We start from the raw sequence: 15,048 nt of genomic DNA, 5'->3' as shown, positions 1-15,048 counted from the left end.
GTCTTATATTGACTTTTAGAGGAATCATGTGACGATATGATCATATCATGCAATTGTTTTAACAAAATTCTGTTGTCAAAATTGATGATTCCAAATTGTAATGAAAAACTGACAAATTGCACTGAACATAAATTTGATTATTTTGTTATTTTGCATACATTTGTCATAGAGGTCACAGAGATATTCACGCGTCTTGATAAAATGTGTGGTGCTAGAGGCTTGGTGATGTAGTTGGTGAGCTACTGTAGCTAGCAAGCTAACAGCTGGGAACATGTTAGCGTTAGTTGGACTCCATAGCTGTCCTAGCTTTCTATTTTGTCTATACAGGGTGCATTTTGTTCTCAGGATTACACATACATAAAAAAGTTATTCAAGAGGGTAAATGTTCTTTGTGCTAGGGAATTCGTTAGCTCAGTTTCAAATGGGACAATAAGTTCACACATTTGATTCAAAAGATGTATTTGTACCATCGACTCCCATCTCATAACTGAAAACCATGCCTCTTTTGTGGAGCAGTTAGTATCCTCTGACTGAATAGGTTGAATGCTCAAATTTTCCATCACAAAGGTCAGCACTGTCAAGACAGCTTGCTTTTTGTCAATGGCAGGAATTGTGTCACCAAAGTTCACCGAAATTCACTGGAAAGAACAGATTTTACAACGAAATTCCACCATTTTAAATGCTGGCTTGATCAAGCCTTAAGGTGTTATTCAGACCGACATTAGCACTGTCAGAAATAAACGCAGCCCCCTTATTCATTTCAAAGGGTCAAATATGTTAGCACAGCTCAGTTCGGAAAAATGCAGGCTTGTACAGCAAAAAGGTTGAACCCTGTTCGACTTCTGCTGCAATGCATTGTGCCGTCAACCCGTAATACACTGCATTAGCCAATCAAACACATGTAAGCACTCTACCACCTACACGGCCTCTTTTGTATTTTTAACACAGTGCCGTTTTTGGTGTAAATGCCTGCTGAGCAGTGGCAGTCCATGGAATAAGCAACATAGGCAACTGCCTAGGGCATCAATGCGTTGCTTTTCTTTCAGTAGATTAAATACCTGCAGCATCTCACAGCAACAGGAATAATATGAGCGTTTCCAAATTAAGAGGACTGCTGTAGTTTTACACTTCACAGACTTCTCAGAGTTGAAGTTTTTACACTGCAGCCTCTCCCCTTTTAATCACTTTAAAAGATCGGTTCACCTAAATGACTAAAAACAAACATATTTTACCCCTTCCCTGTAGTGGTGTCTCTCCATGCAGATACTGTAATTTTGGTTTATTTGTCTAGGTCTTCAGATATCTTTTCAGATTTTTGAGCAATAGAATATCAAACAACAGTATCTTAGTCTCTCCATGCATTGAATGCACAATATGCCAGATCTGAGTAGGTTTCATATGACGGGGGGTGGGGGAAGGGGGTTGGACACCAAATCATCAATGCCTGTCACTGCTGCTAAGGGTCAAAAAGTCCCAATATGGGTCCTTTGAGGCTATCCTGATCTTTCAACCCATCAGTGCCAAAGTGGTTTAAGCCAGCCTATTGACAGAGTGACAGACCAACCAGAGCACTGCACTCTCAGTGGATAAAGTCGGATATGGGCCAGCTGTCTGCATTTTCTGTCACAGCCAGTCAAACACATTTCATGATTATCAGTGCACTGTCACCTCACAGTAACAACGTTTTACAGTTATATAAATCTAATCTCTGTTCCTTCTGTGTGCCGATTGCATGTCCTTTCTGTGTTCTTGTGGGTTTCCAATGGTTGCCCCATTTCCCCCTCAGAAACATGTAGGTGATATGAACTGAAGACTCTGCGATAGTATCCAGTCTATCCTAGAACATAGTTTTCCTTCAGATGCTTTCACAGCGTGGAGAACTTAACTCAACATCTTCATAGGTGTCAGTCCGAAAAACATGTACTGAATTTTGCCTTGGGAGACTGCTGCACCACCTAAAATAACAGAATTATTCTGGCTTTCACTGAGCTGTTTCAAAGGCTTTTTGACTCAGACAAAGAATCCTTATCATTTTTTCCCCCTATAAAAATGGCCAAATTTCAACATAATAAATGTCAGCACAAAACACAGACCATCAGCATGTTCAAACTGAAAATATCTGTCTGTGTGTCAACCTTGAAAAAAAGCGTGGTCAAACTATTTGTGGCCATAAGTGGACAGCAAAGGGTGTTCAGAAACCGTGGCACGGAGAGTCAGCTGGAATGAATGAAGGAGGTTGACTGCGTCTTATCGTCTGCCTTCCAAATCAGTGTGTTTTCCTCCGGAGTCTCGAGAGCTAAACAGAGAGAGCAGTGTCTCGGCTGGACTCTGCCTCTGTGGCATTCTTTCAAAGGTCCCTGTTCAACTGATGGACACTGTCTGGGATGAGAGTGCATGGAGAGTCAGGCTCTGTCCCCTTTCCTTTGAATTAATTAAACCCTTCTGAACACTTCCTTAACACCCTTCCTCCCCATTTTGGCATTTTCTACCAGTTCTGCTTGTCATTCAGTTAGGGTTTCCCTGAAATCTTTTTGAAGGACAATTCCACCCTTTTTGGATTGAAGATCAGACCAAATGTTTACAATTCCTGATAAATAGTACATGTCAGTATGTCTATCATCCAGTGTTTCCCCTTTAATTGTACAGGCCACCTTGCCAACAAGAACCACCGCCAGGCCAAAAAATATTTTTTTAAATGCCAAAATAACACCAAATATCTATTCATTCGAAAATCAATAGTGTTTGGGAGCCTCTGAGTGGCACTGTTTCGAAACGTGAGTTAACCTCTGTGTTGTTGCCTGGGAAACTCCTGGTAGCGTAACTCCTGTTAAGGAATAGGGCAGTGCGTAAGCGAGTGAGTGGTTAAATGAGAGAGCGAGCGGCAGAAAATTGACGATGAATGTGAGTGGAGCAGAGGAAAGGGTTAGCAATAAGTTGTCAATCTGGCAGTAAATGTACAGTACAGACTACAGTGTGTCAGTTAATAAATGGTGCAGTTTCTCAAGACCAAGAAAAGTCTCGTCTGTTGTTTCTCCAACTGCTGGAAAAGTGAAGAGGGTTAGCCCCAAAGTCAGCAACAAATGGTTAGCCTAACCTGACAATGCTAAACAGCCAAAGCAGTCAACCTAGGGAAACGCTATCATCATTCAAAAGGTGTTAACTTCTAGTCAACAAGGACGGATTTGCTCTTTTCCTTTCTCTTGCAGTGACATTTAGTCCACATGTGCCCTGACTCTTATTCTTCCTGTTCCCTTTGTTTCTCTCAGTGCATTTGAAATCTCTCTTTCTGTAGGATTTGTATCACTGTCTGTAATCCATATGGAAAAAAAGATTGTACACTTCTCATTGTATACACAGAGGATTTTGCCACTCAGTCTGTCTCCTAGCAGTGAGATCACAGAGGATTAGGAGTTGGGTGGGGGACAGACCCATCAGATAGGGGGTTGGTTTTGAATGCATCCAGCAGCAGGCTGAGAGTACAGCTTGAGTCTCTCTGGCTTTCGAGGCCTAGACTGATCTGCAGCACAACAGTAGTGCCTCTTGCTAAAGCCAGAACAAACAGGATTAGATCCAAATTGGGTAGAGTTTAAGACCAATCCTTTTTTGTGCTGCTTTTGTCCTCAGATAATTTGCAGTTTCTCTTGGCAGTGGTGTAGCTTTTACAGACTTTATCATGTCTAACTGGTTAGCCACAAAAAAACATCAATAGTTAAATTAATCAAGAAATCTATGAATCAAGGATGATAAAACTAAAGGCTTAGTTCAGTGATTACAGGTAGCTATGGACAGGATACTTGGTAGATTATGAAGAACATTGAAAGAACACAGCGAGTTTTGTTGCTGGAAGAAGACTCCGAGCCATAAACTGTATTCAGACAAAATTTTATAGGTGTTTCAAGGACGCAAGTGGATGCCAGTGCCCTCTGGGTAGCTTGAAATGAAGGGAAGATGTGTCCGCACAAATTAGAACTAAAGCAAAATTTGCCTGAATACTGTCAGTTAATATCTACAGTACCATGGTTTGTTAACATTAGCCCCTACTGGTCCTAACAGACCAAGTAAGGTTGTAGCAGCAATACCCCTGGGTTATGAATTGAGCAAGGATGCTATTTTTGTTTATGAATTCAACTTTTCATTTGTAAGAGGAAGAAGGTGGTATTTCCTTTTTTTTAAAGTTACGCCGTCTTGCTTTAAATGATCATGCTAAGATGAGTTATGTAGTAAGCTAAAGGCATTTATCAACATCATCTACCTCGGTGGTAGGAAATCTTTCTGAATTCTAAAGTTTGGACTGACTGTAGTGTGAAGGCATGGATAAATGTTGGAGATAACTTGGTTGACTTGGTACCCACTTTCACTTAATCTAACAATACAGTTAGATGACAAATGTGAGGAGGGGGTTAATTATGTCTGCTGACATTAATAATTAGCCATAATTCACTAACAAAGGTCTGATGTATAGTAAAAAGCTTCTATCATATTAGTAGAGGCACATATTTTTCCTCCCTGATTATACGAATAAATTAGCTGACCAAGCTTCCTGAATTCATTAAATAGATTGAAGCTAGTTTTCATCAATTAATAATGACATTTGAGAGCATATACACAAACGTAGAGTCGCAGGAGAGAGTAAGTGTTTAGAAATGAATTCTGCTCTCTAAGTCGCAAATAGACTTTTTATTGGGAGAAAGAATCTGTTTATGGAAAAAAAGGTCATCGAATCAATGGTTTTAGTTTCATCCTTGCTTCAACTTCAGTTGAATGTTGATTCTTTTTTATTGTTTACAATTCAATTGACATTTAAGTTGCTTTCATCTCTTACACTTCAACCAACAGTTCAACTGCTTTCAGAGCTTCCTCATCAAATTCAATTCCAACTGCTTTCATTGCTAAGACAATGACCGACATTTTAGCCGCTCTCACCTCGTAAGAATTAAGTTCACAGTTCACTTGCTTTCAGTTTTTACTTACAAACTGACAATTCAATGGCCTGCAGGGCTTAAACTTGAAACATATGTCTCCAATTCTTTCACAATTACGCTGATTTAATTTGCTCTCAGCTCTTCACTTCATATGACACCTAAACCCTTTTAATGCCTCAACTTCAACTGTCACTGCAACTGTTTTGAGTGCTTAAACTTTGACCACAACTCCTATACAATATCTCACATGCAAATAATTAACATGCATACTTGCATTTTTTAGTGTAAGGGATCCTTTACTAGTTTGTTCTGTTTTACATTTTGTTACGCATTATTTTCTAAGAATGAGGAAGTGCTGGCTATCAGATATAAACACTGATGTTCTCATATAACAACTACTTCCTGTAGTTACTTTCCACTCTATCAGTTCTCAAATCAGGCAGCCTTCGATTTTGCAATATAGTGAACACGATCTGGGTGAGATGTGTAGGTGGGTGTGTGAAGACACTGTGTCTATTATCTTGTTATCAGTGACAGAAGCCTGTGTTCTGCGCAAAAAGTAATTTAGCTTCACTGTGGAGAAACAGTGAGGGTGACCTGCAGCTCCATGTGATCAGTCTAAAAGGAGCTTCCATCTAGCAACCACACGAACCACAGGAGGAGATGCAGGAGACATTTATTCATCTAATTAATCTCATTTATCAACTAGAAGACATCAGAGAGGTCTGACTGTGTTGTTCGTTGCTGTTTCCTCATTTCTCTCAACCCATGATTTTTATAGTCTCAAGCACTGCCCTGTACACCGACTGCTTTCATTTAAATTTACAGTAAGAGACTCAGACTGCTGAAGCATTTGGCACAGGAAAGGGATATGCAATCACTGATTTCATTGTCTGGCTGTTGACGGTGGTGGTGGAGCTCAGAAGGCTTTAAAAAAAAAAAAAAGGCTACTTTCGGTTAAAGCAGATTATAAATCAACTATTTTGATTCACAGCAGAAAGTAATCTTTTCTCTTGTTCAGAGGCAATGTTACTGATCTATTTATGTTTTAATACAAATGCAACAGAGACTGACTGCAGTGAGTGTGTGTTTTGTAAAAAGTAAATTATTCAAACACAATCATAGCAATTACCTGCATCATGAGGACAAACTAGACGCTGTAAGGCCACATAAAAGTGTGCACATTGATACTTCACATGCTTTATAATTAGGACTGCAACTAATGATTATTTTCATTATCGATTAATCTGTCAATTATTTTTCAATTAATCGATTAATTGTTTGGTCCATAAAATGCCAGAAAATGGTGAAAAATGTCGATCACCGTTTCCAGTCCAAGGTGATGTCTTGTTTTATCCACAACAGTTTTTTTTATCTTAAAATGACTCAAAATGATAAATCAATTATCAAAATAATTTTGATGAATTTATATGAATTTAATAGTTGGCACATGATCAATTAGTCGACTTATCATTGATGCTCTACTTATAATAATATAAATACTAGATGATTCAAACTGTATTTTGTCATCTTTCCAAAACCACCATTTATCCTTCCTAAACTCCAGGGGCAGCTTGTCATAAAGAATCATTTGGAGAGATATCTGTAACTTACCATCCACAAACTGAATACAAGATTCAGTACAGATATCTATCATATCAATAAACACCTTTAGGAGCAAAATCAAGTAGAGAGTAGAGAGTACAAGATGTTAAGAACCATCTCAGTCTTTCATTTATCCTTTACCTGTCGATAAACTTTCTGCCTGGGTAACAAGATGTAGAGTCAACAAGCCAGGGCAAGACACGGGCCAATAAACATTTAATAAACACCTTAAGAGCCCTGATACACCAAGCTGATTTCAAAGAGCAAGTGCTGATGTGTTGCCTCATGTCACCTCCCGCTTTCTGTTGAAAGATGTACCTAAACACACCACAAAGACTATAGGTAAGGGCTGTCTCCCGCCTCCAAAAACTAGCCAACCACTCTCATTATACTGAATCTGATTAAACAGTCTTAGAAAATATTTGAAAAAATATGCAACTGGCACTGTAAAGTTTTGCTTTTCTTTGTAGTGTGGATGGTGTGTTCAGACCAAACGCAAAGCGGATTTTTCATGTGTTGCAATTACATACGAACTCAATGTAAAGACACAAATTTGCACTGGACAACGTGAATAGACACAAATACACATCCGCGCAAGTTGACAACGTTTCAAAAACTACAAAAACACTGTGCACATCGTGGCGCTTTATGAATGCATTTCATGAATGTACAGAGAGAAGATGGAGAGAGACTGGGGGGGGAAAGAGAGTTCCTGGTGAGTTCTGAGTTCAGTCAGAGGCTGAACTGAACACAAACATACAGACACACACTCCCTCAGACACAGTCAGTGCTTTGCATTACTAGGTAGCTTACAGCTAAGGTACAGCAATGCATTTTGGCTGTTTTGAGGTGAATAAAAAAGTGATCCTGCGGTCAAAGTTGCATGAGTAACATAGCCAAAAATTTGTTGAACACCTGAAGTCTACAAAAATCCCAGTAGCCAACTATCAGATTGGTGTTGTATTGGTAATGATGCTTAAGATAGTTGGTAGACAAGAAGCATCTCTCATTCATGTTCATAGATCACATGGTTGCATGGTTTTTTCCAATTAAACTACAATGATAGAAATTGGAGTTTCACACATGATACCATCTACACCACTGCCTTTGTTGTTTGCCATCTTGCACACTAATGAGAAGTGTGAGTTGCCAGGTTGAACTGGATGCAAGCTATCACTCGAGGGTTTCACCCACTGATGTTAGGCGTTGACATTTATTTCATAAGTAATGCACCAATGAAATATAAACAGCACACAGAGGGGATGGGTTCTCTCTGTGACCCAAATGAATCTGGATTACTTTTGATCTCCTCAGCTGCCAAAACTAAGTCTCTACCCAACCTCTGTGATGCCACCTAAGGACTACAGGAGATGCAAGGTACAGCTTGTATAAATCACAACTTCTTTGTAACTCCTGTCCTTGTTTAATAAATTAATAAGATGTATCTACTTTTCCTGTTCTCCTGGTATTTAGTCCATTCTTTACACGATCCAGAGAGGGGTTGTGTGCTGGAGATAGATTTTCCCACTGAGCAGAGCATTGATGTTGGTAACTAAACATGTGGCTAAAAATGTTTTCCAAAAGATTGTTTACTGCATCAACCACAGTACTGCTGGCAGTTACAGCAGGCATCGTAGAGCATAAAATATGCATAAGATACACGTTTGAGGGCTGCCATGACATGAACCAACACTCAAATGCATGACCATTTGTTAATCCTCCAAATCTAGCTAACAGCTTACACACCCATACATACTGACAAAGTGAAAGTAAACATGAACTCCTTCAGCCCTCAGGTCTGGTCCTGTTCACTAACTCAAAAAATGAACCTATTGACTTGCCCTTCCTAAAAGACAAACACAGTCTGTCACCAACGTTAACAGAATCTAGTCAGTGTTGCCTTTACATGAGACGGGAACGCCCGCAATAACCAAAAAAAGAGAAAGAAAAGGTGTCGAGGAGCTGTGATTATGACATTTAAATTAATGGTTGATGCCACAAAAAATGATGTATTGTCAATGAAAACCCTACCAGTAATCACTCCCCGTTATATTTAACAATATGAGTATGATATTATATTTTATATTGAAATATTAGCATCCATTTCCAGCTCTCATCTTGGATTTTCTGGAAAACTTCATCGTCTGAACTGCAGCTCAAGACTTGTTTGAAATTTGGCAAGCACATTAATCGGTTATACCTTTGTTTAGTTATGACAAGAGAGGGGAGTGGTTGAGCTTTTTGGACGATGAATTGGTGGAATTATGTCTAATGTGAAGAGAATCAGCTCTGCTTGATTGACTGTGCATGCCAAAAAATGTTTTAATGTGAAACTGTTGTTTGATGTTCTACTCCAAATATTTAGCAGCCACCTCATTCTCATCTCTGATCTTTATGTGATGACAATGAAGCCCTGTACAGTATCTCCTGTTCCCCACATACACCATTGAATGCAGCACAGCATTCAGGACATTTCCTGTTTACAGTATATATTCTCTACAGTGCGTAGTGTACTTGTCATGAGCAGAGATGCTGGTTATCTTACCAAAAGTAGGTCTTCACGTGCTCTTGGATCAACACCCATGTCTCCCCAAAGTCGTCTGATTTCCACAGCTACAGAGGCAGGAGGGGAGAAGAGGGTGTCAAGGAGGGGGGTGAAAAGAAGAAGAAGAGGGGGGGATGGTGCACTGTAAAAATGTAGGTCAAGCTCATTCCTTTCGTTTTGGCTCCTGCACATGTGACAAGGAGAACACTGGAGAGCCGTTTAGCAGCTATTGTGCTGGAACTCAAGACAAGGAAACAAAAAAAAGAGCTTTCATGCAAAAAACCCCAAGCTTCTGCTATTGGTTAGCATATGCTGTACATAAAGTACTACATCAGACAACTGCTGAAAATGTTTAACTGGAAGCATTTTTCCTATTTGATCTATGGAAATAAGAATTTGAATAGGGATTAGTATGAAGTATTACAGCATACTTCATGATTTTACATATGTTTATAATAGGACAATTGATGGTTTTGTCCAAAAAAAAAAATAAATCAGAAAATAATTATAAATATTAGTTATAATTTCCCATGTCCGTCAAACAGTCCAAAATCAAAATATATTGAGTTTATTATTATGTTTGACAAAGAAAAGCACAATATCTTCACAACTGAGAAGCTGCAAACAGCAAATTTGGCATTTTTGCTTTTAAAAATGACTAAAACCATTAACAGATCACAAAACTAGTTCTTGATTAATTTTGTGTTGATTGATTAATCAACAACTCATCGTTGCAGATCTTGTTTATAGTTGTACTTGAAGTACTTGTATGTAAAAATATAGTTCTCGTGGCAGCTAAAATCATTTTGTACAATAGAGAAGTCTGATGATATGACCACTGGAAGAGAAATCTCTATCTACTATACAAGAACTGACTAAAAAGCAAAGGCTAGCACAGCTTTTCACAGAGTTTCAAGCTGAATAAATAGATTCAAATCAGGTTTTATGCCAAATATGCCTGCGCCATTCTTGTGGTTTCACACATGAGATCATATCGTAAAACAATGATTGGACTACACACCCTGTGAAGATAACACAGACGTTGCAGGTGGAGCAAGCTTTTACCTGTTTGTTTGGGTGAGAGCTGTCGTAGCCGAGCACCAGGTTGGATCTTCTGCTGTGGAGCAGCAGGTCTGTCGGTTTAAAGGGGAGGGAGAAGCCCTGGACGCTCTTACAGAAGTCGAAGGTGTTCCACAGGTAGTTGTTGGTGGAGTCGACGAAAAGATACTGAGGAAGAAGAAAACACATCATTTAGCAGAAAATATTTGGATGTAAGAAAAGCAATTTTAAATCATAAATATAAACCTCATTTTACAAATTCTAGGAAAAAATATTTTTGGAAAGGAAATATAGAGTAATATACCATACATTCCCAAACTCCATTACAAAGTTTGATTATGTAATCGTACTGTGCTAATCCCACTTTTCTCACTTCCCTTTGATGTACTACTATGTAACTATATTCCCAATAACCTCTCAATCCTGTGGGAGCAAGGCACAGTATAGCTGCACTGATGAAAAATGGAATCTCATGATACACTACCAGAAGAAATAGCGAAATATAATATCCACTAGGAGAATTTTTATCACCTGTTATCCAGAAATTATGACTGATACTAAATTAAAACTCTCTACTGAGTAGTTATGTAGTCTTTAAAGGGATACTCCTGCAATTTAGTATGACCTTTCCATAGAGTCTGGGGGACTTACAAGAGATAGATTAAGAAAAGAATGGTCAAACTCGATGCAGCAGAGGCAGAAATATTCTGACTTTTCGTCCCAAATATGGGTCAACCTCCACAAACACTGAATCCTGCATTTCCCACAAAGCTACCAGTGACATCTTTTTGTTAAACCCTTCCTACCTTGTAATTACTCAAGCGTTTCAAACTCCACACCCCCAGTTTGTAACTTTCTGTAATAAATGTGTAATCTCTAAACCCAAGCTGAGATAATCCTGATGATATCACTATGACATCATTGGGTTGCATAGTACTACCCATGACACATAAACTGACCTGGAAGTGTAAAATTGGTGGAGGGATCCTTTAATTCCTTTGAAACTTATGACAATTGTTGTATTGTGTAAATGCTGCATTGGAAACATAAGGGAACATTTGTGTCTCCGCAACAAAATTAGATTTTTTGATGAACCTCTTTAAAACTGAAACACATTTGGACCCCATTTGTATATCTCAAGTTAGAGCTTTTGTGCTGATTCATTTGAGACACTGTCTGAGTCTAACTCTGTCACAGTGTATGATTATTCCATTAACCGCCATCATTTGCAAAAAAAAAAAAAAAAACACAAGTAACTGAAGCAAATGTCTGCCAGTGCTTCTATGTGCTTCAGTGATAGCTGAGTGCAGTGTGTTGGAAAGCTGAGGTGCCAGATCACTAATGTACAATGGAGCTTTGCTAATTCAGTCCTACTGGGAACGGAGTCTGTTCAAGTGTTCAGATGAGTGCAGTATACTGAATAATAACAATGTACCAAGAAGCAGGAACAAAACCAGGAGCTGAGAGTTAGAAAAGGTTCTATTTCCTCAACTAGAATATCTATTTTTGTATCAGCACTTTGTTAAAATCTGTGCATGTTTGAATAAAAGAGGGCTTGTCTACTTACTTGCTTGGTACACTTTCAAAAATCTCTGATATCATGTCTCAGTATCAGCCAATGCTGATTCAATTAATATATACCAAAAATAGTATTTCTACTGGTCTTTGATTCATTTTACTTTGTCATGATCAGCATATGAACAATATCACATCATGTAATCATAAATGCCTCAGTACACTTGTGTAAATGTTGCAGGTCTGATTGTCTAGCAGTGTCTAAAACACTTGTCTTTAGACATGGTTGGACAACACAATGTACAAACTAGTTCATTTTAAGCATGCCAGACTGTTAATCCTTCATTATAACATTCAACAATAATGTTTGTCTGCAGCTGCGGAAATGTACAAAATGAAATATCTCAATTGTTAAAATAAATACAATAAGGTTAGAATCTCATTTTGATATGTGCAGACAACTTACTGATATGACGTTCAAGCAAAATGCTTAACAGCTATAGACACAAACATCACTCTTGGTATCTACAGTATGTGAACACTTTGATGACTAAATTTAAGAAGCAACTGCATCTCATGTCCTACATCAAGCAACCAAGCAAACCCCATCCACTGAGTATCTGGCTTCACCATGATAAGGAATTTAAACAGTTACCTGTGGGATAATGATAACTCACTACATCAAGCACAATTCTCTCATATAAAGGCTACACATCTGGTTAGTTTGGCACAAGCCTCAAAACAAGAACAGGTATCTGAGCACATCTAGTTTCATCTGTATTCAAAGCTTGGCAAACACATTCAGAAAAATAGACTTTAAAAGTTAAAATAGGAAGTAGCAGAAGATGAAAATCTGGAGGAAGAAATAAACTTTTAAAGCAAGTTCCATTTAGAAGTGCTTGAAATATGATACAGCTTATATTCTTCTAAAGGTCTGGATTGCAAGGGTGTAAAAACCTTTTTTACTCAGCATGCACGGTGACGTTTTATTCCCTTAATAATGGGATCCTAGAGCTCTGATATTGTGAAGAACCCCACAGAAGATCCTGCTCTTTGTATGTCTTTCTAGCTAACCTATATTTGTCCAGTACAATCACTTCATCTCTGTCCGCTTCCCCTTATCCACTCCCCCCTCCTTTGCTGTACCTCATCTCTTACTGAACCCACCTGAGCCAGACTAATGACCCCCTGACAGTCCGTCAGCCTTGTGAAGCCATGTGCCCTCTCCACAGGCTGGGACTGTGCTTTTAACATCACTGCTGTGTTCCCTGCTGTTCCTGGCACACAGCAACTAAGTAGATAAACTATGAATCCTTTTATCAAATGATAATACAGCAAAGTAATGAAATACCTGGATTTAATGCCTATTAAGTACGTGAGAAGCATTACTTGTTGCCCTTAGAGCAACATTAATCCACCTTGGAAGGATTTTGATCTTGATCCTTGACCTTTGCAATAGTGGGCCATTCAATCTAATAATTATATGATAAATATTTTTAATTGTAGCAGTTACATTGAATATAATAAACAATAGTCAACAGGACCACAAGCCATTACCCCACTGTAGGTAAGCCCTTGAAAATCTGGTCCGGATTTAGAAAAACTTTGGTGCCTGTACTGCAATGACTTTGCAGTTTTCTCCATTATTGTATCTTTGCTTCATTTGAGCAAATATCAACAAGTTTAATATGCCCAATTATCATGTCTCATTTAAGGCGCTTGTATGCTTCAACTGAAGTGCATGTCGAATGGTTGAACAGTGCGTGAAACCAAAGCTATGAAGTCCAAAGACCTGGAGGGATGGATGGTCAGCCCTGAGATTTCTTTACCTCTCATCTGTAATAAGCTCTTGGTTCATTTCCCACTTTTGCTTGGTCTCTACCTCTTTTTCTCAACTTGGTCTTTGAACTGATCTGGACTTGATTATCATCATTTTCACTACAGCTGTGCGGGCTGTTAGAAGTGCAGCAAGTAGCACCACATGAAACATTTCCATTGATCATCCTTGAATGAGCTTCATGAATTTATTTATACAAGGCATCAACAATCCAAAGTCCCATATGGGCTTGATTCATTTCCCCCTCCCATATCACCTCCTGTCCCTAGTGTTACATACAGTATGTTCTGTGCTCATGCAGTTGACCTGATATTTCCACTCTTTTCTACAGAGACTCCTCTTCTGTACATTTTACCTCATTTTCATAACCTGTTCTTAATTGCCTTGGAGCAATTATGTTCATTTGTATCCTGGAGCATGTGACCATACTGCACACCTTCATCTGTGAGGCACTAGGCACTGGTTGTGACTTACCCTCCTGTTGTCTGCAGGGCTGTGGTAGAACTGGGAGATGACCTGCTTGTTGCCGTCCTTAGCCTTGGCGCCTGACAGTTGGAACTTGTCTGAGACGAGAGTGAAGGCGGTACCGTAGTCATAGGACACATAAACCTGGAGCCAAAGAGAAGAGGAGGAAGTAATCAGCGGCTACAGTGCACCTTGTGGTTCATGGTAACTGGGCAAAAACCATGGCTCCGGATTATAGAATGTTGAATTTACTCCATTACTTAGCTGGACAAGAAAATACACAGACATACTCCTGATGCAAAAGAATATATGTAAGGGATAATCAACGAGTGGTGTTTGTTAAACGGTTTTAAGGCATGACGTGGAGGCACAGAACTGGTTCACCTCCATGAACTGCCTTAAAACCGTTTAACACACACTGAAAAGTTGATTAACCCACTTCTATCGTGGTCATTTGCCAACAATATAAAATAAAAGCTTTTGCAAATTTTGAGTTAAAGTTTTACACTTAAAATCAAAAGCTTATGAAGCAAAAGCTTAACTGTTGTCATGACAACTTGCTACACTGTGCTCACCGCCAACCTGAACCGAGACATAGGCTAAATGTCACATAAGGTGTCATTAAGCATAACAACAGAGTATGTCTCCAAATCAGTGTTCTTTTCTTTTTGGTAGAGAAAGTCTCTCAGTGTATTAACTGCCCATTTTGTTGCCTTTCTTGTATTAATCTCATCCTTCTCTTCTTCTATCATTTTAAGCTCTTCGGGTGTCGGTTTCTTGTTTTCTGCTTGGTTTCTTTCTCTTCTTCTTCATCTCTTTTTCCTCTGCTGTGTCCCATTCTTCAAAACTTCATACCGAGTAAGCTTTGACAGCTATGCTCTTTAAATGTTGCTACGGTTACGGGTTGGGTAGCGGATGAATTTAGAACAGTGATTAAACTTGAGCCGAACTACCTAGTGCAATAAACGGTTTTAACGCACACCTGCCAGCCAATAAGAAAAGAGTATTCACAAAGACCATGGTATAAGCACACATATTTTCTCTCATTTAGGCTTTGGACATTGGATTTAAATCACATTAATCTGTAATTAACAAAAAAG

At 38.8% G+C, this 15,048-nt stretch overlaps 1 protein-coding gene across 2 annotated transcripts in view; it reads right to left on the bottom strand.

Annotated features, from left to right (window-relative positions):
• The window catches only part of sorl1 (sortilin-related receptor, L(DLR class) A repeats containing), a 95,396-nt gene that overhangs the window by 56,892 nt on the left and 23,456 nt on the right, over window positions 1-15,048 (bottom strand). For both annotated transcript variants that reach the window (XM_067593934.1, XM_067593936.1), the window contains exons 3-5: window positions 13,958-14,092; window positions 10,138-10,299; window positions 9,073-9,140 (exon numbers count right to left, since the gene is read on the bottom strand). In XM_067593934.1, the coding sequence (XP_067450035.1) occupies window positions 9,073-9,140; window positions 10,138-10,299; window positions 13,958-14,092 (365 nt within the window). The remainder of the gene's footprint in view (window positions 1-9,072; window positions 9,141-10,137; window positions 10,300-13,957; window positions 14,093-15,048) is intronic.

This window comes from Thunnus thynnus, chromosome 7 (genome assembly GCF_963924715.1).
Source record: "Thunnus thynnus chromosome 7, fThuThy2.1, whole genome shotgun sequence".
In the NCBI taxonomy this organism is placed as follows: Eukaryota; Metazoa; Chordata; class Actinopteri; order Scombriformes; family Scombridae; genus Thunnus; species Thunnus thynnus.
The sequence above is the reverse complement of the archived record's forward strand: the minus strand, read 5'-3'. Positions and strand labels throughout refer to the sequence as shown.